Raw genomic sequence first — 27,728 nt, 5'->3', positions numbered from 1 at the left:
TATGGCCTATTTTGCATAAAAGAGATAAAGAAAAATAAAATATATGGCCTATTTTACATAAACTCTACTGTCGATCGAGTCAAAGTGGATATTTCGAGAGCCATATTAATATATTATATGGTGCCCGCCACCCGTGATTGACAATGATGGCACTAAAACTGATTGGGAGGTGATCTATTGATACTTAGCAGAAACTTTACAGAATAGGAGCAAAACACATTCTATATATATATATATATATATATATATATATATAGAATGTGTTTTGCTCCTATTCTGTAAAGTTTCTGCTAAGTATCAATAGATCACCTCCCAATCAGTTTTAGTGCCATCATTGTATATATATATATATATATATTTCAAATAACTTCCACAAGTAAAAATATGAAACAAAACAGATCTCATTTTTTATACAATGATAGTTGCTTTTGGAAGTTCAAAGCCAAGAGAGATGCTAATCCCATTCCATACCAAGAGTGCGGAGTGGAGAGCCACTGTCTAGGGAGTAATTCTAAAGTCTATCTTATGTCTCTCTTGAATTCTTTCAAGAATGATGTAACTATTAAAATCACTATTTACTCAAAATTCAATAATAATCAATGACAACTCCAATGGTGATTTTAATAGTCACATCATTCTTGAAAGGACACAAGGAAAACTAGTAGCATTACTCCAGTCTGTCTAAGTCATGCATCATCCAAGTTTTCTGAACTTCCCTGTGGTATTCAACCATCAATTTGTGGCTTAGGCTGTAGTAACAAGTCAATAACCAGTCTAAAATGTAACTCTCAGAACTTTACAACCTATTCTACCTCCATAAAGATAGAGAAATGATTACATATGCTAGGGGGATCGTGCTCGAAAATGCTGTTTTAGTTGATGATTCATTTGTGGAAGACCAAAATTTGTCTGTTGAATCCAGCTTTGCTGCCCAACAAGCTGGAAGTTATATCTTCTACTTTTTTAAACCCAATCTGCAATTATGTTAAATATCAGATATCCTACTTATCAAAATGCAGGGGGGGGGGGGGGGGGGGGGGGGGGGGGGGGAGGGTGGGGAAGGAATTTAAACGTCAGACATCTAAGGATGTTAGCAAACAAAAGATGAAATAAGTGCCCTATTCCATTTGTTTATCTGTGTTCAAACTTCAGCACCAATGCTAGAACAAAAACACATAACACACCTTGTCTAGAAGTATTTCCCAAAAACATTCTGGATGGAAAATAATATTCTTTTAATTAATTGCTGTTGTCTGCAAAATGAGTAGAAAGCAATGCCTTAAGACCCTCGGCAGATCTAATTAAGCAATAAGGGATAATATTACATAGGAAGCTGAATGGTGAAAAGCTTATTCGCCAATTTGTAAGATTTTTTATTCAGATCACTGAAGACCCAAGGAAGGTCAGCTTCCAGTAAAATGATTCTTTTCTTCTTTTTTTTTTTTTTGGGGTTAAGTACTTTGGTTTGCACTTTTTTATTTTTTCTCTCCTAAGTTTCCAAAACAGTCAAATCTGGTACCTCACCTTTGGGAAAATACAAAATCAATACCTCGTTAGTTTCCGTCAATTCAAATTAACGGAATTCTGCATCATCGCCACGTAAATGAGCTGTAAGGCCGACATCATTCCCTAGTTCCTTGTTGACACATGTAACTGGCCACATCATCTAATCGGATTCCTCCTCCTTCAAACCTGAGCTCGATTCGGGTTTAGATAATGTGGCGAGGGTTTAGGAGGAATCCGGTTAGATGATGTGGCCAATTACATGTACCAACGTGGAACCAGGGACAGATGCTGGCCTTATAGCTCATTTACGTGGCGATAACGTGGAATTCTGTTAATTGGGACTGACAAAAATTCTGTTACGTGGTGAGTTTTGGCTGACTTGAGAATTAAACGTATCAAAAAAAAAAATTAATGAGGTATTGATTTTATATTTTCCCATAGGTGAGGTACTAGATTTGACTGTTTTGGAAATCTAGGGGGAAAAAATAAAAAAGTGCAAACTGAAGTAAAAAAGTACTTAACCCTTTTTTTTTAATAAAAGACAGCCAAAAGAGAATCTGAAAGAAGCAAGAGCCCTCTCCCTGTAATAAGTATAAGAAGGCTTAGGTTCTGCTCATTATCAGAACTATTGCTGAAGATTCCAGAACTACGATCACTTCCAGTGATCAACAACATCCCAGAAACCTGAAGAGCTAACACTACAACCTAGTAGCAAAGGACTTTATGAGAGACGCAAGGAATCTCATGATATACAGCCTTTTGCAACACCTATCGTAAACATTGTGTACAATTGCTGCAAGCAACAGAAGTGTTTGCAGCGTCCTTTATAATTAAACTTTTTAATAACCAACAGGTACTTAGTTCTATTTATATATATAGAATAGCTATCATGTAGACTTGCAATTTGCTAAAAAATTATTACCTTAGACACCTGACGATTGTTTTGATATGACTTCCAAGGTTGAGGTTCCAACACAAGAATGCCACCCTGCTTATGAAAAGAATTAACTTGTTCAGAGACCATTCCATATAACAAGGTGGCAATACCATAAAACCACAACCATCCTCAACCACAATCCCCATCAATACTTCAAAGAAAATAACATGTGCAAAATAAGAGAATATAAATAACAATTACCGGAAGAAGCAATCCCCAAATCTTTGAAAATAATGTAATTAATCTGTCATCGCCCCAATTAAGATGAACCCATTTTGTCACACTCAAACTGCAATGCAGGACAAATTCATTTCATCAAACAAGCAGCACATTAAGGTTAAGCAAAATTAGAACTATAATTGTGTGCCTAAAATAGCATTTAGAAGGTGCCCCAGAAGACACTCTTTCCTTTTACCCATACTAAGACATATTGAACTTTTGGTAAAAATAATTATTACCATTTTGTGTTTAGAGTTTTGTAGAGAGAGGCAAATAGAGAGATGGGGGGGGGGGGGGGGGGGGGGGGGGTGGGGGAGGGGGGGTTTCAAAGAAAAAGTAACAATAAAATCCTATTACCACAAGTTTTGCATTGATTTTTTAAGCTAATTTTTTCTTGGGTAAATTACATTTTGTCTCCTCAAACTATCACCCCATTCTTAATGTCTCCACCAAACTTCAAAATGTGGCAATCAACCTCCCAATTTCAAGTTCCCGTTGCAATGCCTTTGAGATGTATAAAATGATGCAAAAAGTGTCTTTTCAGAGGGAAAAGTGTAATTTACCCTTCTTTCTATCTTCTTCTTCTTTTTAAGTCTTAAGTAAAAAGTTTGGGTAACATCGGAGCTTTCGTAAAAAAAATTATTGCCACCAAAAGTAATATTCTCTCATAGACATAATATAACCCAAAAAAACTTACCAAAGAATTGTATCATATTGCTTCTCTCGTGGATGCTGACTCTGAACAAAATTTTCCGGTCAGAAAGAGACAATGTCACACAGATCTCTTTTCATAGAAGGGGAACAATCCCTTGAAATTCCTTTTGTCTCTTCATTGGATGATGCAGTAACGCTCTGCTCTGGACCATTTGCACTCTCTGCAACCTCCAATTTGGAAGACTTTGCATGTGTCTTTCGAGCACTTTCCAATTTCACAAATTTTCTGAGATGCCAATATGAGTCCTCTATTCGATCTGACACATAAAGAATATTAGATTAAGTGCAATCCTTGATGTCTGTCAATTTCAAAAGTGAAGAACTTCAAAAGTTGAGTACAAAGTTTGTCATATGCTCGTAAACCCATAATTTTAAATGACAAAAACAACCTATAGCAGCCAAACTGAAATTAAAGAATGTTTGGATAGAAAATGGCCCAAGTATCTCAAAAATAAAACATTGAAGCTGGGTCTTGATACTTATCAGAGTCCAACACTCACAAACAAATTGCATCATATTCTAGGAGAGTCGTCAATATTGGGAAACAGGCATGACAACTCATCTTTAACTACAAAAGGCTATATGGTCAAAACAAGCTCAAAAAACTAGAATATGGACACATTACATGCATATGAACAGCACCAAGGTCTTTCAATGTGACATGTGCAAATATATAAACAATTATCAGTGTCAAGTCTGCTGTAGTTTGTTGGCACCTTTAGGCCATAATGCTAAAAAGTGTTACTCTGGGAATGTAGAACAATTTTTCAATTTTTACCAACAGGCTGAAAATAGGAAGCAACAAAATCATAGGGCAAAGGGCACAGATTAATATGAATAGAGTCTTACTAGAATCAATGTCAATTCCAAGAATGCTGCGGCATTGGAACTTTTTAGCTGTACAAAAGTAACAATAATTAAATATCAGTCTCTGTAAACACATGTACATGCAAAACCTGAAATGAGATACATCACATGTGCTGTCAACTTTATTCCCAAACTACTACCAGGCACATAGCAACTATGCCCCCCAAAAAAATATAAATAATAAAAAATAAAAAGAGAAGGCATAACTTGAGATAAACATGACAGTTCCAAGATTTCACAAGTCAGAGGTTCCTTCTTAGTATGTAAAGAACTTTCCTAATTAAGCATACTACCTCCTGGAACCTTCTTTTGAAGCCCATTAAAAAAATTAGAAAATAGTTAAGAACAATTTCATTTAAATACTATTGCAACCAACCAACAAAGGCTTAACAGTTGCAAAAGACACATGCAATAATAATAAATAGATATTTCAACTGAGAACTTGTTACCAATTTGGATGAAAATTAACCCACTATTGCAGCCAATATCAAGACAGTCCTTGTCTTCAAACCATCCCTTCTTCAGGACCTTTAACCGAGGATCTTCCTCCTCCAAGTCCTGACCTATCTGGAACATCAAATAAAACAACAAAATTTAACATCATTTTAAATGTGATTTATTAAAACCACTCCTAAAAACATAAGCTGAGCTAATACCCAAATTCCCAAAACCTTAATATAGTAATCCTCCCAAGTTTTTCAAACTGGGCCACCACATATCATGAACAAAATACACCTAAACTAAATCATAAGCTCAAAATCTACATAAAAAAAAAGAAATACAATTATCCCCTTTTTTATACAACTAAAAAAAAAAACAAAATACTGCATTTCATAGCCACATGGTAACACTCACTGGTCACCATTATTATTCAAACTCATGCCCACAAGAACTCCAAACTTGCAATGAAAAAATGAAACTGTGTACTCGAAAACTGAATAGAAACACTAATCCCACATTTGGTTGGCGAGAAAATTGAACGAAGCAAATAAAAATAAATAAATAAAACGAACCCCATGTTAAAAAAAAAAAAAAAGGCTCTCTAGAGAAAAAAATAATAATAATAATAAAAGAAAAGAGTATGAGGAAGAAATTACACGGTAGCCGTAGTAGTTTCTATAATTGCCAAATGGGAAAACCTCTTTGCGTTTTTTCTTCCTCTGCTGCTTCACTCCTTCCTCGGCTGGTGTTGCTGCTGCTCTCTCTTCGCCCTTCCCTTTCTCCTCCATTTTCATTTTCTCTTTTTCGTCTTTGAGAAGCCTTGGTACCTCAATAAGAAGGGTTTAATGCTTTTTTCGCAGGGCACGGTGCTGTAGTGTAGGGTTTAAGCTTAGGATTATAATTTACAGGTATATTAATTATCATGTCTTTTGTTTACAATCTGTTTGAGAGAAGACAATCTACCTTCACAATCTGTTTACTAAATTCTCACTAGCATGAGTTTAAAAATGAAAAGCAATTATTAGTTATGTGCTTGTAAAATATAGATGTTCATATATCTCAAGAAAAACCCATCCTAAATCCGAAAATTCAATCCGAAACACCATTTGGCCATCACAAAATCGCCCACCTAATAACAAACTACGGCCAAAATCGAAACCCAGTACCAAAACAAATCCCTTTTTTTCTTTTCAACCAAAATCACAACCCAGCAACGACATACCCACAAAATAGTCTCCCCTCTTCGGCCATTAATCCAAACAACAGCCAACATAGTCTCCCTTTTCATTTTCTTAACCAAATTTTCAAGCCAAATCATTTTCCTAACCAACGATTTTCCTCTCGAGTCGCTGGACATATTTCGCCGGAGTGAGAGAGACAGGTGCGACGGAGGGAGAGTGGGCGGCTGGGTAACCCTCTTTGTTTTTTTTCTTCACAAACTCAGTGTTCTCGTTTTGTATTTTTGGCGCTTTACATTCTTAAGATATTTTTGATTTATTATATACGGGAAACTTCACTTACCCCCAAACTTTCGCGCTTTTTGCAGACACTCTCTACTGTTCAAAAACTCTCACTTTTATGTATCAAATTTTAAGTTTCGTTCACTTTGCCCCTTCCGTTAAGATTTTCTATAAAATCCTAACGGAAGGGGTCACATGTACCGCGCATGCGGAGAAAACTTATTGAAAGCCCCGTTTTACCCCTGAAACTTTATTGAAGCCTCTTCTTTCTTTCCCTGCCTCTTCACCATTTAATCATCTGCTTCTTCTTTCTTTCGTTCATACCCACATACCGAAAGCCCCACTTTTTTTTTTCTTCTTCTTCGGATAGCCCCTATTTTCTTGTTCTTCTTCTTTGCGCTGACCATTTCATTATTCTGCTTCGTTATACCCATTTGATACCTACTATGGATCAAGCCGACAGTGAAGTCAGTGAAGTCATCGACCCAGGAACAGGAACCAACAATCCAATGTGCAAATGTGGGAGGAGATCACACAAATTAACAGCATTCACGCTACCGAATTTCGGTAAAAGGTTTTATACATGTGAAAAATTATATGGTAAGATTTTTTTTGGCATTTTTTCTCGCAATCCAGCTCTTGATCTTATTTTTTCTCGCAACTATGGGCTATTTTATTTGCTTTGGGTATTTTGATTCGGTTGGGGATGATACGGCTTTTAGCTGGGTATTTGCTTAAATTTGTTTGCTTAACATAAAATTTGAGTTGGGTATTTGCTGAAATTTGTTTTCTTAGCTGGGTATTTGCTAAAATTTTTTTGCTTAACTGGGTATTTTAGCTGAGTACTTTGGTTCGATATAGGAAATAGTCATGATAGATGAGTATGGTGGCTTGGTTCGATGTTTTTGGTTAAATAGTCATGATAGCTGAGTATAGTTTAGGGTTTAGTTTGTTCATGAAATTAGTTGTGATATATTTTGATTGATTTTGAAACTTTATGAAGGATTTTGAATGAAGCATTTTTGATTGAAGCAAGATACTCTATTTTGTCCAGAAATAGTGTTGGCGGCTTATGGTATCATAATAGTTGTGTGAGATCTAATTTATATTGATCTGATTGTGTAGAATTCAGACAACTGTGGATGTGGCTTTTTCAAATGGGTAGATCTAGATATTTGTCAACATGGTAAGCGAGTCGTTTCAAAACTGTCTGAGTGGCACGAGAATTTGAAGACTAAACGTTCGCAGATTGGAACAACAATCTCGAATGAAATTTTGAAATGCAAGATTGAAGTTGCTGAATATAAGGCCAAAATAGGGGTTGCATCTGTTAATTTTAAAATGCAATTACAAATGCAGAAAAACAAATTTCATGCAAAAGAGATGAAGTACCGGATTGCCTTAGCATGTTCATTTATTCTCCTTACTGTATTGATGTTTTATCCCGTGTCTAATACATATTCTTCAAGGTTGATGTTACCCTGAGCATGTAATGAAATGTGTAATGGAAACTGTTGCAATGCATCTTGTGTGAAATGTGTAATAAAAACCTTATGGTGCAATGTATTTTGTGATGTGGTGTTGCCCACTATTTTTGTGTAAGACAAGTAATTTACCTAGTATTTTTTTTTTTGTGTAAGACAAGTAATTTAAGTACTGTTTTTGTGTAAGAAAAGTAATTGACCTACTATATTGTGTAAGAGTTGTAACTTATGTACATTAACATCAATCGAAATGGTCATAATGAGCAATTACCATGGCACACTTTATAGTAATTTACCTACTATATTGTGGTGAACAAAAACATTACCATTGACATTTACCATTATCCACAATTACCAACCAAAAAGCCACCACATTGGCAAACACCTTGAACACAAAATATTACAATTACATAGGCATGTCTTCGTGTCACAAAATAATTACAAAACATCGGCCTGACTTCATGTCACAAAAGAATTACATAACATTCATTATCTCACAAAACACTTCAACTCACAAACATTCAAAAACATTACCATTGACATTTACTATCATCCACAACTACCATTAAAAAAGTCACCACATTAGCTAATATGGTGAGCACAAAATGTTAGAATTACATATGCATGTCTTCATGTCATAAAATAATAACAGCACATACATGGGCCTGTCATTGTGTCACAAAATAATTACAAAACATGGGTCTGTCTTCATGTCACAAAATAATTATATAACATTCATTAACTCACAAAGCACACCAACTCACAAACATTCATGGTTGCTATATTTTCTGCTTCCCTTTCCTTTTCCCCTTGTCCGTGTTTGCATTTTGATTACTTCCAAGTGGAATTGTGTCACTTGCTGCCACTTAGGATTTTGGTATGTCAAAATTAGGGGGGGCAACCCTAAAGGTAAAACCATATGCCTGTGGAAGTCCCCAAGCACATAGTGGTCCACCTCCTGAAATTTTTGGTGGTCCAGCAGGCTCACCTGTGATATCGATTACTAGCTTGCACTTGCAGTTAGGGTCCCTAACATTGGCAGCATCTACCCTCAAACCACCACCAGCTCTTGCTCTTGTGGCTAACCCCAACAATTTCTTCCTGGTTCTAACTGCAAGACCTACCTGCAGATTTTAGATAAAATCATATATCAAAGGAAAATTATATATAAACTCCTTAGGTAAACGCGCTTTCATTAAAAACTCCGTAGGTGTTTTTTTTCGGAAATTGACTCCCGTGGTAAATTGAAACTACAATAAACTCCCTACCGTCAAAAATTTTTAACAGCCGTTAGGGCCACTTAAAACTCCCAGTTTTACCTGATTAAAATATTAATTTTTTATTAATTTAAATAAAAAAAAATTAAATCTTTAAAAAAAAAAAAATGAAGGGTGGCCACCCCCCCCCCCCCCCCTCCCCCAACTCCTATGGGGTGGCCGTAAGCCACCCTAGGGGTGGTTTGCCCACCTATGGGCCACCCCAAACCCCCAAGGGGGTGGCCGCGAGCCACCCCATGGGTGGAGGGGTGGCCTGCGGGCCACCCTAGGGGTGGGCAAACCACCCCTAGGGTGGCTCGAGCCACCCCTTGGGTGGTTTGGGGTGGCTCGCAGCCACCCTATGGGTGGAGGGGTGGCCTGTGGGCCACCCTAAACCCCCAATGGGGTGGCTGCGAGCCACCCCAGGCCACCCCTAGCCAACCTTCAATTTTTTTTTTTAAGATTTAATTTTTTAAATTAAATTAATAAAAAATTAATATTTTAATTAAGTAAAACGTGGAGTTTTGAGTGGCCCTAACGGCCGTTAAAATTTTTTGACGGTAGGGAGTTTATTGTAGTTTCGATTGACCTAGGAAGTCAATTTCCGAGAAAAGAAAAAAAAAAAAACATAAAGAGTTTTTAATGATCTAAGGAGTTTATATATAATTTCCCTATATCAAATAATCAATTCAAAATCAGCACATACAATAAATAACAAGGCCTTAAATCAGTTCAAAATCAGCACATACAATAAATAACAAGGCCTTATACTGGATTGGCTATTACGAAGTTTAGTTATGGCACGTCGTTAGGATGTGGGAAGTTCAATTGGGGCAGTTGGTTGTGCACTTGGTTGGGGAATAGTAGGAACAACCCACAAATTTTTGAAAAAATCATGACACATTTTGTTATTCTTATCAATTCAAAAGTAGTACCTATAATAAACAAACAAAACTTACATCGAATTGACAAGTATGAATTTCAGTTGGGGCAGTTAGTTGTGCACTTGGTTGGGGAGCAGAAGGTTGTGCAATCTGGCTCACACTGCCTGATTCGGTTGTATCATGTCCAGTATCAACATTGGTTGCTTGACCTCCTCTTTGCCTTTTTGTTCCAGTACTGATTGATTTACCTCTCCTTTGTCTTTTTATTCCACTGGCTGATGCGGCATTGGATGAGTTATCCAACTACAAAATAACATAATAAATGATTACCAATGAATGACTAAAGTTAACAAACTGCAAAAGTAACCCAATTTCACAAAAACCATAACATGAGAGTATGCAGTTCAAAATTACCATATCAAGATTCCAATCAATTCCTGCAGTGGATCTGTAGTACCCTCGTACTTGTTATCTTCTGTCATTCTGTCTCGGCCTTGCAGTGCATGTCCTCTTGTTGTGACCCCATTTCTTATAGTGCCCACACTGGTTTTTAAATGAGTCCATGCACCATTCAGCTATCCAAGCTGAATTCAGCTATTCAAGCTAAATTAATCATGTGATTATTTTACCTTCTAGTGCATGAGTGTCTTGGATACACTGACACTAAGAGAAATGTGGACTCATCCTTTAACTTCTTCTCATAAACCATATATTTACACTTCTTATCTTTGCAATGAGCTATAACTTTTTTTGTTTCATTTCTTGGGAACCCTCAATCCTTCCCCTTCCTAATATTTGCTTGCTTCACCGTTTTTCTAAACTCCGCTGTATCACCAAATGTATGACCTAACTGCAACACTGGATTTTGCATCTCTTCTTTGGTAAATTGTATTCTTTTGGTGACATCATGACAACTTGATATTTCTTCATTGTCACTATCACTGGGAATAGGCGACCTAAGTATATCACTTGGACAAAGATCTTCACTATTGACCTCATCTTCATCATCTTCCCTCCTTATTTCTTTCACATGTCCATCATCATATACCTCTACCCTATCTTCCTGATCCTTATCTTCCTAATCCCTATCTTCCTCATTCCTAAACCCTGCTTCATCCTCAACAACACCCAAACCCCCCACCCTTTCAGACTCTACATGCTCCTCCCCATCTGAGTCATTAGCATTAGTATCTACGCTAAGAACCTCATCCCAGAAAGCATCCTTCCTATATACTACAGCCCTCTCATATTTTTCATCTCTTTTGCATTGTCATCTGCCGCATCTACATCAATCGCATCATACGAAATCAAATACAACTCAGTTAGCCCATGCCCTACATGGTGTGAAACCATTTCATTTACATCATGGTCAGATGATATAAGCCTTAATCCTTCATCTAAAGACTTATCAGGTATCTTGTAGTGAATGAGGTCACCAAACTTATACCCATAATCCTTACATATTTCTTCGATATTCAAGAAAGACATCTTATATACATCATGAATCGAATGATTATGCACAAACTCACCCACATACGTATACCTATTTTTCCTATTGAAAGAACCATTGTAATGCACCTCAAACAACAATATGTCACTAGCCATTATGTGTCCTGCCACATTGAGAACACCAATGAGTATTTACTAAATGCAACATGCAGTAGCTTTTTTAGTTGGGTGGACATGCCAAACCACAACAACAGCAACAGCCACTTAGACAACATAGGGGACCGCATATATACAATAAACAATTATAGCTATAAAGGGGACCACATTTGCCAATAGAAGCTTCCCTAAACCCTTAACACAAAACAACAATATGCAAAAACCTTATGAAAACAATGCATGCTTTTAAAGATGACAAACCCTAATGTTATTATGGGTGAGCTTCATAGATTTCCTATATATATATATATATATATATAAACAATATATAGGGAAAAGATAGAAAAGGAAGAGCACTGAGAATAGTGAATACATAGCAACTTCATAAGAAGGATAACAAAAAAAAGGATGCAAAAAGATGGTAACATAGTTAATTAATACGAGCACTATGGGGTGTGTGGGATCTAACAATTGTGCAAATATTATATGACAATTGAGTTGATTGATATAATTAATATACTATACTATATTAAACCCTAAACCCTGACATTTTTCAAGCACGTGTCATCCACAACCACCTAGGGGACCACAATGGTAAACCCCACTCCACAACATACCAAAAACAGTGACAAATAAACAACAGCAATCAAACAAATCCTAACATCAACAAACAGTTAACTTGTCATCCACAAATCGCCGAAAAGCTCTAACTTTCTGCTAACCCTGAAATAATGCAGTGACCTATTTCTAAACCATCCAAAACATACCAAAAAGCATTCATTAAACAAACCCACAACATGCCAACAACAGTGACAAATAAACCCTAAATATGCAGTGAGTTTTGGCTAAACCCTAAGTATGTAGTGAATTTTTGGTAAACCCAAAAGTATGCAGTAAATTTTTGCTAAACCCAAAAGGATGCAGTGACCTATTTCTAAACAATCCAGAACATTCCAAAAGCATTTACCATCACCCACAACATGCCAAAAACAGTGACAAATAAAGCCTGAGTATGCGGTGAATTATTGCTAAATCCTAAGTATGCAATGACTTTTTGCTAAACCATCCAGAATATTTCAAAAAACATTAAACAAACCCTAACAGACAGTCAACTATATTTAACCGACAGTAGCCAATTAAAAAATGCAAAAAGCTCCAACCTTTTGCTAGCATCAATTCGACCAACAAAAGTGGACACTTTTTTATTCAACCCACCAACAGCATATGACCCACAAATCGTTTTTTTTTTTTTTTTTTTACAAACTTTCGACAATAAAAGCACATGACCCACAAATAGAGAACAATAAAAGAATAAAGGGGACCACAATGGTAAACTCGGCATACCTATAAATAAAACAACCAACTTCATTTGACAAAAGGGACTATACCTGGAAAAGATGGCAGTGACGAAGAAGACGGATCACGGACGAAGCTTCCAACGCAACTACACGAGACTTCAATTGGGTCTTGAAATGACTTTCTCGTATACGATTTTGAGAAATAAAGGACACTAGGTGGATTGAAACCTGGGTGGAAACGCGATTTAAACCTGGGTTGAATCGCGATTTAGAGTCACTGGGTGGATTGAGGATTTCAGTGGTCGTCGGCCCACAATGTTACGGTTCTTCACGAAGACGGCTCTCAAACTCACTTTTGGTTTTAGTGATTTTGAGAAATAAACCCTAAGGGTGTTTGTGCACATGGTGCTTTCAGGGGTAAAACATGGCTTTCAATAAGTTTTCCCCACATACGCGGTACGTGCGACCTCTTCCATTAGGATTTCATAGAAAATCCTAACGAAAGGGGCAAAGTGAATGAAACTAAAAATTTGATACATGAAAGTGAGAGCTTTTGAATAATTTGGGGGGGGGGGGGGGGGGAGGCTTTTGAATAATGAAGGGTGTCTGCAAAAAGCGCGAAAGTTTAGGGAGTAAGTAAAGTTTCCCCATTATATATATATAGGGAAAAATATAAAAAAGCCCCCCAAATTACCAGCCGTTTTCGATTTAGCCCCCTAATGTTCCAAAAGTGATAAAGTAGCTCCCAAAACTACCAAACTATTGCATTTTGGCCATTCCGTTAGTCAAAACCCTCAGTTTGGACGGAAACTGCAAAACGATGTCGTTTTGTTATGGGTAAGTTACTACAATGCCCTTTTATGAAAAAAAAAAAAAATTGGGAAAAATATAAAAAAGCCCCCAAACTACCAACCGTTTTCATTTTAGCCCCCTAATGTTCAGAAAGTGATAAAGTAGCCCCCCAACAAAACGATGTCGTTTTTCAGTTTCCGTCCAAACTGACGGTTTTAACTAACGGAGTGGCCAAAATGCAATAGTTTGGTAGTTTGGGGGGCTACTTTATCACTTTTGAAACATTAGTGGACTAAATCGAAAACGGCTGGTAGTTTGATGTATTTTTTCATTGCATCATAAATATCATAACAACGTAAAACACCAATAAAACATTTATTGTAGAACGAGAACAACGAGTTTGTTTAGAAAAGAAACAAACATTATAGAAAATCACCAAAAGAGACAACCATATAAAGAATAATTAGGGTCGTAAAAAAATAAGTCCGTTCGATTAAGCTCAATTTGAAAGTTGATCAATTATCCAAGGTTCTTTGAAGTGGTCTTGGACAAGTTTTCCAAAGAGAGGCTCCTTAACAGAAGAGCCTTGTCCGTATACCTCTCTATTCAAAGAAAAAGACATGAGTAAGAGAAGGGATTTCAATAGTAGGAAATCTTGTCCATTTACTTGTAATGAGATATGGGCAATGAGTACTGTAGCTTAGAAATTCTCTGTGAGTAACGCTAAAAGCTTGTCTTCTCTTAAAATTATTATTCAATCAAAGTTTAATAGACTATCGCAAATCCAATAGTAATTTTAAAAGATACATCAATTTTTGGATGACAAAAGCGAGACATGGATCTTCTATTTATTTTATGGGTAAAGTCCACTTATCCCCCCCAAACTACCATTACATTGACAATGTTCCTCCCAAACTTTCATTTGCGACAGTGTCCACCCCAAACTACCTCTAGAATGACAAAAAGTGGGAGATTTTCATTGTGTCAGGTTTTGGCTCTGAGAAGAGTGAGGGAAGAAGAAGACTAGAAGAGAATCTTAGGGAAGAAGACCGAGTGTTTTGGGTTTCATTGGCCAATGGTTATGACGTCGTTTTAAGTGTTTAAAGGTTTAAAGTAATTGTTAAGGTTATTTTAGACATTTAGATTCCAATGAAAAAGACCAGTATTAACGGTTTTATTTAATGAAGGGGGACATCATCATTCTAGTGGTAATTTGAAGGGACATTGTTGCAATTGAGAGTTTGGGGGCCATTGTCAATATAATGGTAGTTTGAGATGGGTAAATGGACTTTACCCTTATTTTATTTTTGTAAGAAAATAAAATATACCCCCTTTGTCAATTTTCAGGTTAACTTAAACGAAAATTGTCAAATACTAAAATACCCTTGATTTTTGTTTTTTTGTTTTTTTGTTTTTTTTTTTTTAAAAAAAAGAAAAAACAATTGGGCCACAAGGGTAAATTTGAAATTTTATATAAAAAAAAGGGGGTATATAGGTCATTTAATCATGTTTAACGCTGAAAATTGATGGAGGGGTACATTGCATCAAATTGAAAGTTCATGGGTAAAATTAAAAGTTTTTAAAATTTGGAGGGTCTTTTCAAAATTGGTGATAGTTCAGTGGTTCTAAGTGAAATTTCTCTTATAATTTATTTTAAGACTCGCATCAATTTTGACATCGGCATACAACCTACATCCACACATCAAATTCTTATAGGCTATATTTTTCAAATTATTGAGTTTTAGAATACATAAGATGGACTCTTTATATTTATAGAGAGAATATGAGGAATGAGTTTTATCCCTTAGCAATGTTGGACAAACATAAGAGGTATATTTATATAAGCTAATGATCAAGTCTCTCCATAGGGACAAGCCCACATATTCTGTAACAAGCATTACCCGTCCTTAGTTCCTCCACGTGTCATTGATAGATCCCGCTCAAGAGGGCCCTAAATCAAGACCCCCCATTGCACCCAATATCATCCACAATTATCGTAGAACAGTGAGCAGCACCAAGAGTTCTCAAAATGGAGGGTCCCCTTCTTCACACCCTCGAGCCTTCGCGCCTAACGGTCTTCAACCGTGTGTTCGCCGCCGTTTACACATGCGCCGTCGTCGCCTTGCTCTGTCACCGAGCATCCAAACTCATCCACTCCACCGCCGCCACCTTACCCTCCATCTCCATCTCCCTCTCCATGCTAATCTCCGATCTTCTTCTCGCTTTCATGTGGGCTGCCACACAGGCTTTTCGCATGCGCCCTATCCATCGTAAGGAGTTCCCCGACAACCTCATAAAGACGGTGAAAGAGTCGGATTTCCCTGCACTTGACGTCTTCATATGCACCACCGACCCCCACAAGGAGCCGCCCATGAGCGTGGCAAACACGGCCTTGTCGGTGATGGCGTATGATTATCCGGCGGTGAAGATCTCCATCTACGTGTCAGACGATGGGGGCTCGCAGCTTACTCTCTTTGCTTTCATGGAGGCTGCTAAGTTCGCAACCCACTGGTTGCCATTTTGTAGAAAGAACAACGTGGTAGAGCGGAGCCCAGAAGCGTATTTTGCTTCGAGTAATTCTTGGAGCGCTGAGATGGAGGCTGAGAAGATTAAGGTAAAACACACTAAATTAAGCTTCTTGATATATATATATATATATATGCATGAAACTATTCACGATTACACAATTATTACTTCTTTTTAAACCTTCTTCTTCTTCTTCAAATTACTGGCTAAAGTAGTATATCGAAAAATGATTCCTGCATTTATTGACCAGTTGGTAGCTGATATTCCTTTATCCGGTTGAAATGTCGTTCAAGATTCCATCCATCTAACTTTTCTGTCAAAAAGAGAGACCAAAAAAGAAAAAAAGAAAACCCTTACTTTGGACCCTAAAACCCTTACTTTGGACCCTGAACTACCACTCCTAATTTTGACATGCCCTTAAAACTTCAAAATCTCTCACTTTGGACTCTTGAATTTTTAATTGTTATCACTTTGGACCCTTAAAATGGAAACAATGACGTTTATACCTCTAACTTTTTTATAAAATTTCATATTTACCCTTAATTTCAAATTAAAAAATAAAAATAAAATAAAAAGAAAAGAGGTTCGGGAGGCCTGTGGATCAGGCCAGACCCACGGTGGGTCTGGCTTTACTCGCGTGGGTTTAGCCTGACCCACGGGTGTTTTACTTTTTTTATAAAAAATAAATAAATAAATAAAATCAGGGACATTTTAGTCTTTTTAGGGCTTGCCATTAGAAGTTAACGAGTAAATTTGACGGAGGGATCCACAGTGAGAGGGTTTGAAGTTTGGGGAGCATGTCAAAAGAGGTAGTAGTTTAGGGGTACAAAATAAATTTTTCAAAAAAAAAAAAAGAGCAAAGAACCAATCTGCAAGGGAGTGCAACTAGACAAATTGAAACCTACAACAAGAAAACTTGGGCTATTTTGTAGGATTTTTTTTAAAAAAATTTTCCAGTGAGAAAAATATATATAAGTTTTAATTTTTGTTGGGTTATTCTCCTTTTACATGTTGATGTTGTCCTCACTGGATGAAAATGAGCAACAAATATATATACAAACTAATCTAATAGTGTGATATGTATCGCTTGGCATGTGAGAAGCGCATGTTTTTTTTTAGTTAGTATGTGACACATATCACTCTATTAAATTGGTTTGTATGAATTAGCAACAAACAGTTTATAGCTAATTTATGTCCCAAACTACTTCATAAAAACCCTCATAAACTTCCACTTACATTACTCTCCAAAGTCTAAAAGCTCTCAATTAAGGGTATCGAACTTTTAATTTTTTCAATTAGCTTATTTCGTTAAGATTTTCCGTTAAATCTTGTCAAAATTCTCAAAATTCCTGTAAAGAGTTAGGCGTTTATTTTTTTATAAACAAAAACATATTTGTAATATTTTTTTATTAAAAAAATATGAACATTTTAAAAAATTTGACAATATTTAACGAAAAATTGTAACGAACATAAGTAATTGAAAGAAATTGAAAGTTTGAGAGCCTTAACCGAGAGTTTTTTACTTCAAGAAGGTAATTTTAAAACTCATAAAAGTTCGAGAGGATTTTCTGAAATTTTCCAAAAAAACTATATATTTTCATGAAATCAAACAAAAAAATAAAAACCATATGATAAGACTTCTCTAAGCAATGTACGTAGTTATATGAATTGATCCCACCAAAAAACAGTATGTTCTAATGATCATCTTCCATTTTTCAGTGGACCATAAAAGTTAAAAAAGAGAGAAAGAAACAGTAGTGGCCAATTATGTCACAACATGTTATTATTGAAATTTTAGAATCCTTTCTTATTCAGATAATAAGTTTTTTTTTTTTTTTTTTTTTTAAAGCAAAGAAGGGAAAAGGGAACGGGGAATTACAAGGAGGGTGGCCAACCCAAACAACAGCCCAAATCAAACCTAATAGCAAAGTAGAAACAAGAGAATTGAAAACCAAGCAAGGTAACAAAAGGAAATGGGTCAAAAAAATTGACCCGGCCCTATAAGTTAGATGTTGATAGTCCTCTCCCTTTTGTTTTTTACCTGTCACAACCAACCGCCTTTTACTATCAATTGCTGAAAAAAAAAAATCATTTAACTCAAAATCTTTAAAAGGGAAAGAATATTGATCACTTGCCACATGCTTGCATTTTTTAGTGTTGAAATAACGAAAATACCTTGAGTTTAGAAATTTAATTTACTTAAATACCGCTGAAGTTAATTTTATTAAAATATTAGATTAAATGTTTTTTAAAAAAGGCCAATTCCAAGTGATTTAGGGTGGCCAATCTACCCCCAATGGTCATTATTAGGAGTTGTTCAATGACCATCATTTTTTTTAATTTTTAATTTTTAATTTTTTTTACTCGAAAGTATTTTTGTCTTTTTATGTCTAAAAAAACGTATGTATTATGCATGTGATCAAGATTCCGTCTAATTTAAAGGATTGGCCTGATGATTTTTTTTTTTTTCCCAAAAAATAGTTAAAAGTGTAAATGAATGTGAGTTGAGAGGGGGGTTAAAGTCAATAACCCTATTTTTTTTTTATGCTGTTAGCAGTGGAGGTCACTAGTTCAAATCTCCATTTCCCTTTTGTGCGGACATGCATGTCAAAAAAAAAAAACTATCACTAGTTTACACAACATTAATTACTACTTTTCAATGCATTGACATTCCAATTTTTAGAACCTTTTAATACATACATGCAAGTTTGATTTGATTGCATCAAAACTTGTATTATGCTATCTATAAATTCAAATAAATTTTGTATGTAATTTAACATGCTTTTGTATAATCATAATATATCATACTAATTAAGTCCCTTTGAATCATATATATATATATATAGACAATGTATGACAGCATGAAAATCAGGGTAGAAAATGTTGTGGAAAGAGGGAAAGTTGGGGATGAGTACCTCACCAGAGAAGAGAGCAAAGCCTTTCTCAAATGGACTCATGGATCCACACGCCAAAGTCATCCCACTATTATTCAGGTTTCAATATGAACACAACGTTTTAACTCAAGACTTTTACTCTGATACTGTGTTAAATCGCTATTTATTTTGAAAAGTTAAATGGATAGAAAATAATAAATTTAACAATTTAATTATTATTCTAACAAATTATAAGCAGGTTTTGTTAGAGAATAGCAAAGACAAAGATATCACTGGCCTTTTGATGCCGAACCTCATCTATGTCTCAAGAGAGAAAAGCAAGACTTCACCCCACCATTTTAAAGCCGGTGCACTTAATGTTCTGGTAAGCATCCCTACATATAAGCTAGTCATGCAACAATGGATCGAGATTCTGATTCCTTACAATTGAGATGTTTGAATTAACACAATTTGGGCAATCCTAAAGAGAAGCGAACTGTGAAACCCACCTACCAAGTGCAACACCACTCTCTATGGGACTGCTCGAATTGCATGCAAATTAAGCAGTCAATTGTATGGGAACATCATCCATGCATGTTATATATATTCCATTAGCAATTCAGAATGCTAATTATAAGAGATCTCATAGGTGTTTATTTTGTGACTATGAAGCTCCGAGTCTCAGCTGTCATGACCAATGCTCCAATTATCCTCACTCTAGATTGTGACATGTACTCCAATGATCCATATACGCCTCTCCGTGTGCTATGTTACCTACTCGACCCTCAAGCTCGGTCCAAATTAGGATATATTCAATTTCCTCAATGCTTTAAGGGAATTAACAAGACTGACACCTATGCTTGTGAGTTTAAACGTCTATATCAAATCTATTCGGTGGGCTTTGATGGACTAGGAGGGGCTAACTATGTCGGAACTGGGTGCTTTTTTAACCGACGAGTGTTTTTTGGATGTCCCTTAACATTGTTGTTACCAGAAATCCCCGAATTGGGACCGAACCATATTGTAAACAAACCCATCCAGTCCCAACCAATTATGGAATTGTCACAAAAGGTGGCTGCTTGCAATTATGAGAACCAGACCAAATGGGGTTCTGAGGTGAGCTTATTTGCTAGTTATCTTTGTTTTTTTTTACTATTATTATTATTATTATTTTATTTTTTATAAAATGCACAGATGGGTTTCAGATATGGATCATTAGTTGAGGACTACTTCACAGGTTATCGGCTGCAATGTGAGGGATGGAAGTCGATATTCTGCAACCCTGAGAGGGCAGCATTTTTGGGTGATGCACCCATTACCCTTGTTGATGTGCTAAATCAGCAAAAGCGATGGGCCGTGGGCCTACTTCAGGTGGTTTTCTCTAAGTTCAGCCCACTAACCTTCGGCATCAAGCACATGGGCCTTCTCATGGGCCTTGCTTATGCCCAGAATGGGCTGTGGGCCATTTGGTCGATCCCAACCACCATATACGCCTTCCTTCCTCAGCTTGCTCTGCTCAATGGAATTAACGTATTCCCAACGGTACATATATTTCACTGCACTTATTATAAATCTCGTCTTTTCCTATGAATTTTAGGGTTTAAACTCAAGAATTCTACTTCAATATCATATTAAATAAAAACAAATTAGAGAAAACTTCTTTTATCCCCCTAAATTGTCACTCATTTTGCTATGTCTCTACTAAAGTTTAAAACCTCTCAATTTACTGTATCGAACTTCTAAATTTTTTCAATGTCCCCCCTCGATTAGAATTTGCCGTTAAATCCCAAAAAAATTCTCAAAATACCCCGTTTTTAAAATATATACATATGAAATTTTTTTCGCAAAGATTGAGGCATGGGTATTTTTGCGAAAATCGTTAAATTCGGGCCAACACCTTGATCTTTGCAATTATTTTCTTTCATTTTTTCTTAAAACAAATGAGGGTATTTTGGGAATTTTGCCAGGATTTAATGGAAAAGTCTAACGGATTGAGGGTGACATTGAAAAATGAAAAGAAATTTCCTCCAAACCAGTTTGAAGGAAATTTCCTTCAACCTACTTCAATAGGTGACAAGTGTCATCTCTCTAACATTTTTTTTAAAAAAATATTTTTAAGACTCGTTTATTGACATTCTACTAATTTAGGAACTTAAACATTAATTTTGGAAAAACTCAAAGATGTTGAATGACACTTGTCACTTATTGAAATATGTTGGAGAAAAACTCAAAGATGTTGAATGACACTTGTCCTTGAAAAATATTCAAAGTTCAATACACTAAATCGAGAGAAATTGAACTTTAGGGGGATATTGCAAAAGTTGTGACAATTAATTAGGAGGGTTAAGCGAAGTTTCCCCAAAACATTAATAAGAAATGATGAATTTAATCATTTAGGAGAAACTTCACTTAGAACCCTTGAACTACCAGGTGTTTTGAGACGACCTCCCAAATTTTAAAAACTCTCAATTTCACTCATTAAACTTTCAATTTGATGCAATATACCCCCCATCGGTCAATTTTCAACGTTAAGCGAATGTTAAACATGATTAAATGACCTTTACACCCCTGAATTTTTTATAAAATTCCAAATTTGCCCTAGTGAACCAATTGTTTTTCTTTAAAAAAAAAAAAAAAAAAAAAAAAATCAAGGGTGTTTTGGTATTTTTGTCAGTTTTCGTTAAAGTTAACGTTGTAAATTGATGAAAGAGGGGGTATATTGCATCAAATAAAAAGTTCAGGGTTGAAATTGAGAGTTTTTGTAATTTGAGATGATCTTTTCAAAACGGGTTGTAATTCAAAGGCTCTAAATAAAGTTTCACCAGTCATTTAATTAATTAATATTCAAACAGTTATCATATATATAGTTGACTCTTGTTTAATTATAAAATTTATTCAAGTTAATTCAAAGTGGAAAACTAATTAATGTGAATGTTGCATGCAGGTATCAGAGCCATGGTTTGTATTGTACGTGTTTCTCTTCTTAGGCGCGTACGGACAAGATTTCCTCGACTTCATGTTATACAATGGAACCGTCCAAAGATGGTGGAATGATCAGAGAATATGGATGATAAAAGGACTCACATGTCACCTCTTTGGATTCACCGACTTCTTGCTCAATTCGATAGGCATTTTTTCAACACATGGTTTCAATCTGACAAGCAAAGTGGTTGACGATGATGATGATCAAAACAAAAGGTACGAGGAAGGGGTGTTTGAGTTTGGAGTTCCATCACCCATGTTTGTGCCGCTGACAACTGCAGCAATCATCAACTTGGTGTCGTTTGTGTGGGGGCTCATGCTGGTTTTCAGAGGCAGCAAATTGGAGGGACTGTTTCTGCAGATGTTTATAGCTGGTTTTGTGGTGGTGAACTCCAGGCCAATTTATGCAGCCATGGTGTTGAGAAGTGATGAAGGAAGGATGCCGGTTAGGGTTACCATAATCTCAACAATTCTGGCATGTGGTCTTGTTGTTGCAGCTTCTCTTACTCTTAGGGTTTGAAATTATCTTCTCTTGAGTAATGCTATGTTGGAAATATTAGATTTAGTGCAACAACAACATGATTCCGTAGCGGAAAATAAAAATTGTCTAACCAAGATTGAACTATGATATGTGAAGAAAAATGTTATTTAAAAAAAAAAGGTGGAGGGAGGAGGAGGAGAATATAATATTTATTCCGCTGCGTTATTTGAGGTATTAGCAGTCATGTGAAAATTTTAATACATTTTCTTTTTGCCCATGTAATTTAGGGCGGGATGTTGCAAGCTATATTAAAAATTTTAGAAATTTGATTTAGGTTATATTGGCAATTTTTAAACATTTGAGGCAAGATTAAAAAAGAGGTAAAACATTGAGGGCTAAAATGTATTTCGAAAAATTACAGTTTACCCCCTCAAAGTTGACAGCGTTTTTCAATTTGAATATCAAAGTTTCAATTTTTGCAATTCACCCCCCCCCCCAAAGTTTCAATTTTTTGCAATTTGACTAATTTTATCCAAAACTTTCTATATTGCCCCTAATTTTTATTTTTTTATTTTTTATAAAAAAAATTAAAAAAATTTTGGGGTGGCTACAGTCATTTTTGCACGCCCAAATTTGTTTTTCATTTCATAAAAAATTAAAAAAAAATAAAAATAAAAATTAGGGGCAATATGGGAATTTTGGGATGATATTGATCGAATTGAAAAAAATTGGAACTTTGTGGGGGTGGATTGCAAAAATTGAAACTTTGATGTTCAAATTGAAAAACACTGTCAACTTTGAGGGAGTAAACTGTAATTTCTCAATGTATTTTACACATACCCATCAAATTACCACCCTATTGTCAATGCCCCCCCTAAACTACTAACAAATTACAAATGTTAATGTCTTTCCTAAAGCCAACAAAAAGACTAAAATGACCATAAAAATTTCAATTAAAAAAAAAAAATCCTTATAAATTTAAAAAAAAAAAAAAAAAAAAAAGTTAAAACAAATAAAATAAAGGGTAAAGTCAATTTAACCCCCTCAAACTACTACCCTAATGACAATCTACCCTCCAAACTATCAGTTATGACAATTTACCCCACAAACTATCAAAACAATGACAATGTGCCCCAAATTTTTTTAAAAATGACGAAATTACCCTTACTAAAATAAAAATAAAAGTACTAAATTTTAATTTTTTAAAAAAAAAAAATTTAAGGGTATTTTTATCTTATTGAAAATTTTGTAAGGGTAATTTTGTCATTTTGCTAACATTGGGTGGTACATTTTCATTGTTTTGGTAGTTTAGGAGGTAAATTGTTGTAATTAATAGTTTGAATGGTAGATTATCATTAAAGTAGTAGTTTGAGGGGGTTAAGTGAAATTTACCCTAAAATAAAAAACGTTAAAATATCCTTATAAAAATAAGAAAAAAAAAAGCATTAAAATAAAATGAAAAAAATGTGATTAACATGACATGATAAAGGACACGTGACATACCATGCCAAAATGTTAGGATGTCAGATTTTTTACATTTTTTTTTTTTCTTTCTAAAAGACAACATTAATTAGCATTTATTTTTTCTTTTTTATTGAAAGATGAATAAAATTCTCTTTTTTTTCTTCTCCACCCCAAACCCCGCCACTCCAACTCCCTCCCCACCCTCTCCTCCGAGTCTCCGACCAATCTGCCCAAAAATGACTTATGGCTCCAAGAATTCAAACGTGTCCCTCTAATCATACAATTCCATTTATCTTTTTCACGCGGTCAAGAATTCCACCGATACCTATACTGAAGAAACTTCGATGTCTGCTTTCAGGGCCGGCTCAGGCCCTAGGCAAGTTAGGCCCTCGCCTAGGGCCCCCAATTTAATAAGGCCCAAAAAAAATATTTTTGAGTTAAATTTTTTTTTAAAAAAAAAAAAAAAAAAAAAATTATTTTGGACCAAAAAAAAAATTGAAGGCCCAAATTTTTTTTAATAGGACCTAAAAATTTTTTTTATCAAAATTTAAGGCCTCAATTTAATAAGACCCCAATTAATAAGCCCACTATAAACTTTAAAAATAATTCAAAAAATAAATTAAAAAAGTACAAAGCATTAAAGCCTTATACATCATTACGCCAATTCCCTAGAGCTACTGATGCTACAGTACACGCCTGACGGCTGATGCTACAGTACACGCCTACATCATTCACTCATCATCTTGGCCTCTTTCTAGAAATTTTTTATTTTTGATGAGAAAATATAAACGTTAGAAATAAAATATTACCATTTATTTTCTATTTATTATTTAGCCATCTAGGGAAAGCCAAGAGCCAAAAATATAAACTGCTGTCAATCATGGGCATTTTAAATATCAGTCTCTATATTTGCCACTTTACTTCTTCTCTTTACTTGCTCTTTTTTGAGTTTTTCTTCTTTGCCTATCTCATCATTTTCTCTTCCTCTCCGACTCCGAGTGACTGAATCTCTTGTCCTATCTCCAAGAACTGCTTCATAATTTCTTTGCCAAATCAGGTTTTATTGTTCTATTTTTGTCATTTATTTTATTATAGTCATAATTTTTTTTTGATAAATCATGTTTGTTTAATTTGTTAGTATTTTTAATTAAACATGTCTACTAGAAAATATGCATCTGGAGATAAAAAACTTCAAAACAAGAAATAAAAGTAGACAAATTGATTGAATCTCAAAGAGGAGCTCTAAATAAATTTGTTATTAGCAATAAACAAAATATTGAGGATAATTTAGGTGAAAAACTCATAAATGAACAAGAAACTCATCAAAAAGAATAAGAAGAAAGTGTAATATTTTAAAGTTTTATTTCGCTTATAAGAAACTAAAAGAAAGTGCTCCAATTGACATATTAAATTATATAAAAAGACATGATTTTTTTCCAAATGCATATATCGCTTATAGAATTTTATTAACAATACCTGTTACAGTTGTTTCTGCAGAAAGAAGTTTTTCAAAATTAAAATTAATAAAATCCTACCTAAGATCAACAATGTTACAATAGAGATTAAATGGATTAGCCATATTATCAATTGAAAAAAAAGATATTAGAAAATCTTGAAGATAAAAACTTAATCAGAAATTTTGCATCTCAAAAAGCGAGTAGAAGAATTTTTAAATATATATATATGTGTGTGTGTGTGTGTGTTACTTTAAAAAAAAAAAAAATTTAGGCCCAATTTCAAAGTTTCGCCTAAGGCCCCAAAATATGTTGAGCCGACCCTGTCTGCTTTAACTGTCACTTGTCATGTTCTCTCGAGTTGATTCTATTCTCGGAAGGCATCCATTGACTCTTCTTAGTATTTCCTGGATATGTTGATCCCAGGGTCTTTGGCATCGGGGTTCTAATTTCACATAGTGAGACCTAATTTGGGATCCTCGGGTTCTACTCTTCCCGGGGTTGATGAACTCGAGGCCCGGGTGTGTTCTTATACCCGGGCCTGTCTTTGTCAACATCTTCAATTGGGCTTCCATCTTCTGAGCCGTACCCATCTTGGAGACCATGAATTTTCTTGACGGGCCAGTAAGATGGGATTATTCCCAACAAAAGCTTTTGTTTTATTGTTTTGAGTTGGAATGAAAAATACAGTAATTTATAATTTAGAGAAAACTTTACTTGGGACCCTTTAACTATTATATGTTTTGAGAAGATCCTCAAAATTTCAAAAACTCTTAATTTCACCTCCTAAATTTTCATTTTGATCATTTGATGCAATGTACCTCATCCATCAATTTTTAGTGTAACTTTAACGAAAACTGACAAAAATACCAAAATACCCTTGATTTTTGTTTTTAGAAACAAACAATTGCATCACATGGGTAAATTTGGAATTTTATATAAAATTGAGGGGGTATAAAAGTCATTTAATCATGTTTAACGTCCGTTTAAACTTGAAAATTGTCAAAGGGGGTACATTGTATCAAATTGAAAGTTCATTGGTAAAATTGAGAGTTTTTGAAATTTGGAAAGGTCTTCTTAAAACATGTGATAGTTCAGGGACCTTAAGTAAAGTTTTCTATATAATTTATTTTGTCACTCCTAATGTTAATTTATGCAGCTATTTCAAGTTGAAAAATTGAATATTCACATTACAACTTTTGGTAATTTGACAATGACATTAAGAAACATGTAATATATTGAAGGGGTAAATGAAATTTCCTCAAAATAATAAGGGAAAACTTCACTTTGACCCCCTGAACTTCCACTCGATTTTACAAATTCTCCTGAACTTTCAAATCTCTCATTTTGAACTCCTGAATTTTCAATTACTTTCAATTAGAACCCTTCGTTAATTTTAGCCGTTAAAAATATAAAAAAAAAAAGACCAAAATGTCCTTGATTTTCATTTTTTTAAAATAAAAAATAAAAAAAAACGTTTTGAAAGTTAGAATTTTATACAAAAGTCAGGGGTATAAACGTTATGTAATGTTTAAAATCTGACGAAGGGTTCACATTGACAATAATTAAAAGTTTAGGGATCCAAAATGAGAGATTTGGAAGTTCGGGGGGTTATAAAATCGAGTGAAAGTTCCTGGGGCCAAAGTGAAGTTTCTCCAAATAATAAAGTTATACGAATTTCTTTGAGCAAATTTGAGCTTATAAAAGTTGAGCTAGCTAGCTCATCCAATAAACCAAGTTTTGTTCTTCATTCATTTAATAAATAAATTGAACTTGAGTTGAGTTTATCTGGCATGCTTAATCTTAAATTCTTTATTAACTTTTAGATTCATTTGAAAAACACCCTACCCTAGTCCAATAGTTAAAATGCCAAAAATAAAAAATAAAAAATGATGGTAATATAAAGAAGAAGGTGACAAACAGGCAATGTAGTAATTTATTCATACGTGCCAAAAGATTTAATTATTCAAAGCACAAAAACCTTTACTCATAAATTATAAATTATAGATTATAAATTAGAACGTTTGACCCCTCTTAACCATGTCCCTACGCTTTGCAATAGTCCAAAAAAAAAAAAAAAAAAAAAAAAAAAAAAAACTTAAATCGACTATTTCAACCTACTTGAAGGGGGCGGAAAAAATAAAAAATAAAAAGACAGTTTTCTTCAAATTAAGGTAGTGTTTTTTTTACCTCAATCACTTTTTTTTTTTAGGGGGAAAATTCACTTTACACACCTGAAATTTGAGGTATTTTTTCAATTTGAACATTAATGTTTAAAAATTTGCAATGTACCATCCTAATGTTTCAAAAAATTTCAATTAACACCATACGTTACTAATTACAGTCCAAGTACACGAAAATTGCCGGCATAAGAGCAGATGTCTCGCATCTGCTCCTTTTCTTTTTCGCTCCAACACCCACATGACACCCAAAAGGGGTTCATAAGGGATTGACGAGAAAAAAATCAAAACAGGCGTTGAGTTTT

The 27,728-nt window shown here is 34.9% G+C and overlaps 1 protein-coding gene and 1 pseudogene across 2 annotated transcripts; one reads left to right on the top strand and one right to left on the bottom strand.

Annotated features, from left to right (window-relative positions):
• Positions 1 to 385: 385 nt before the first annotated feature.
• On the bottom strand, positions 386 to 5,992 carry LOC132167311 (putative RNA methyltransferase At5g51130; annotated as a pseudogene). The gene is made up of 8 exons (XR_015911477.1): positions 5,341 to 5,992; positions 4,693 to 4,810; positions 4,226 to 4,273; positions 3,360 to 3,633; positions 2,645 to 2,732; positions 2,429 to 2,494; positions 1,185 to 1,253; positions 386 to 974 (listed from the first exon to the last, which is right to left on the bottom strand). The product of XR_015911477.1 is annotated as a putative RNA methyltransferase At5g51130 (transcript).
• Positions 5,993 to 15,346: 9,354 nt separating this feature from the next.
• Positions 15,347 to 22,550, top strand: LOC132167312 (cellulose synthase-like protein G3). The gene is made up of 6 exons (XM_059578236.2): positions 15,347 to 16,077; positions 18,836 to 18,982; positions 19,122 to 19,247; positions 19,535 to 19,978; positions 20,057 to 20,404; positions 21,807 to 22,550. Exons 1-6 carry the CDS (start codon positions 15,493 to 15,495, stop codon positions 22,362 to 22,364), a joined length of 2,208 nt encoding a protein of 735 aa, XP_059434219.1. The 5' UTR covers positions 15,347 to 15,492; the 3' UTR covers positions 22,365 to 22,550.
• The last annotated feature ends 5,178 nt before the right edge of the window (positions 22,551 to 27,728 follow it).

Source organism: Corylus avellana, chromosome 2, assembly GCF_965113065.1.
Source record: "Corylus avellana chromosome 2, dhCorAvel1.hap1.2, whole genome shotgun sequence".
Lineage (NCBI taxonomy): Eukaryota > Viridiplantae > Streptophyta > Magnoliopsida > Fagales > Betulaceae > Corylus > Corylus avellana.
Note: the sequence above shows the minus strand (reverse complement) of the source record. Positions and strands in the feature narration are given on the sequence as shown.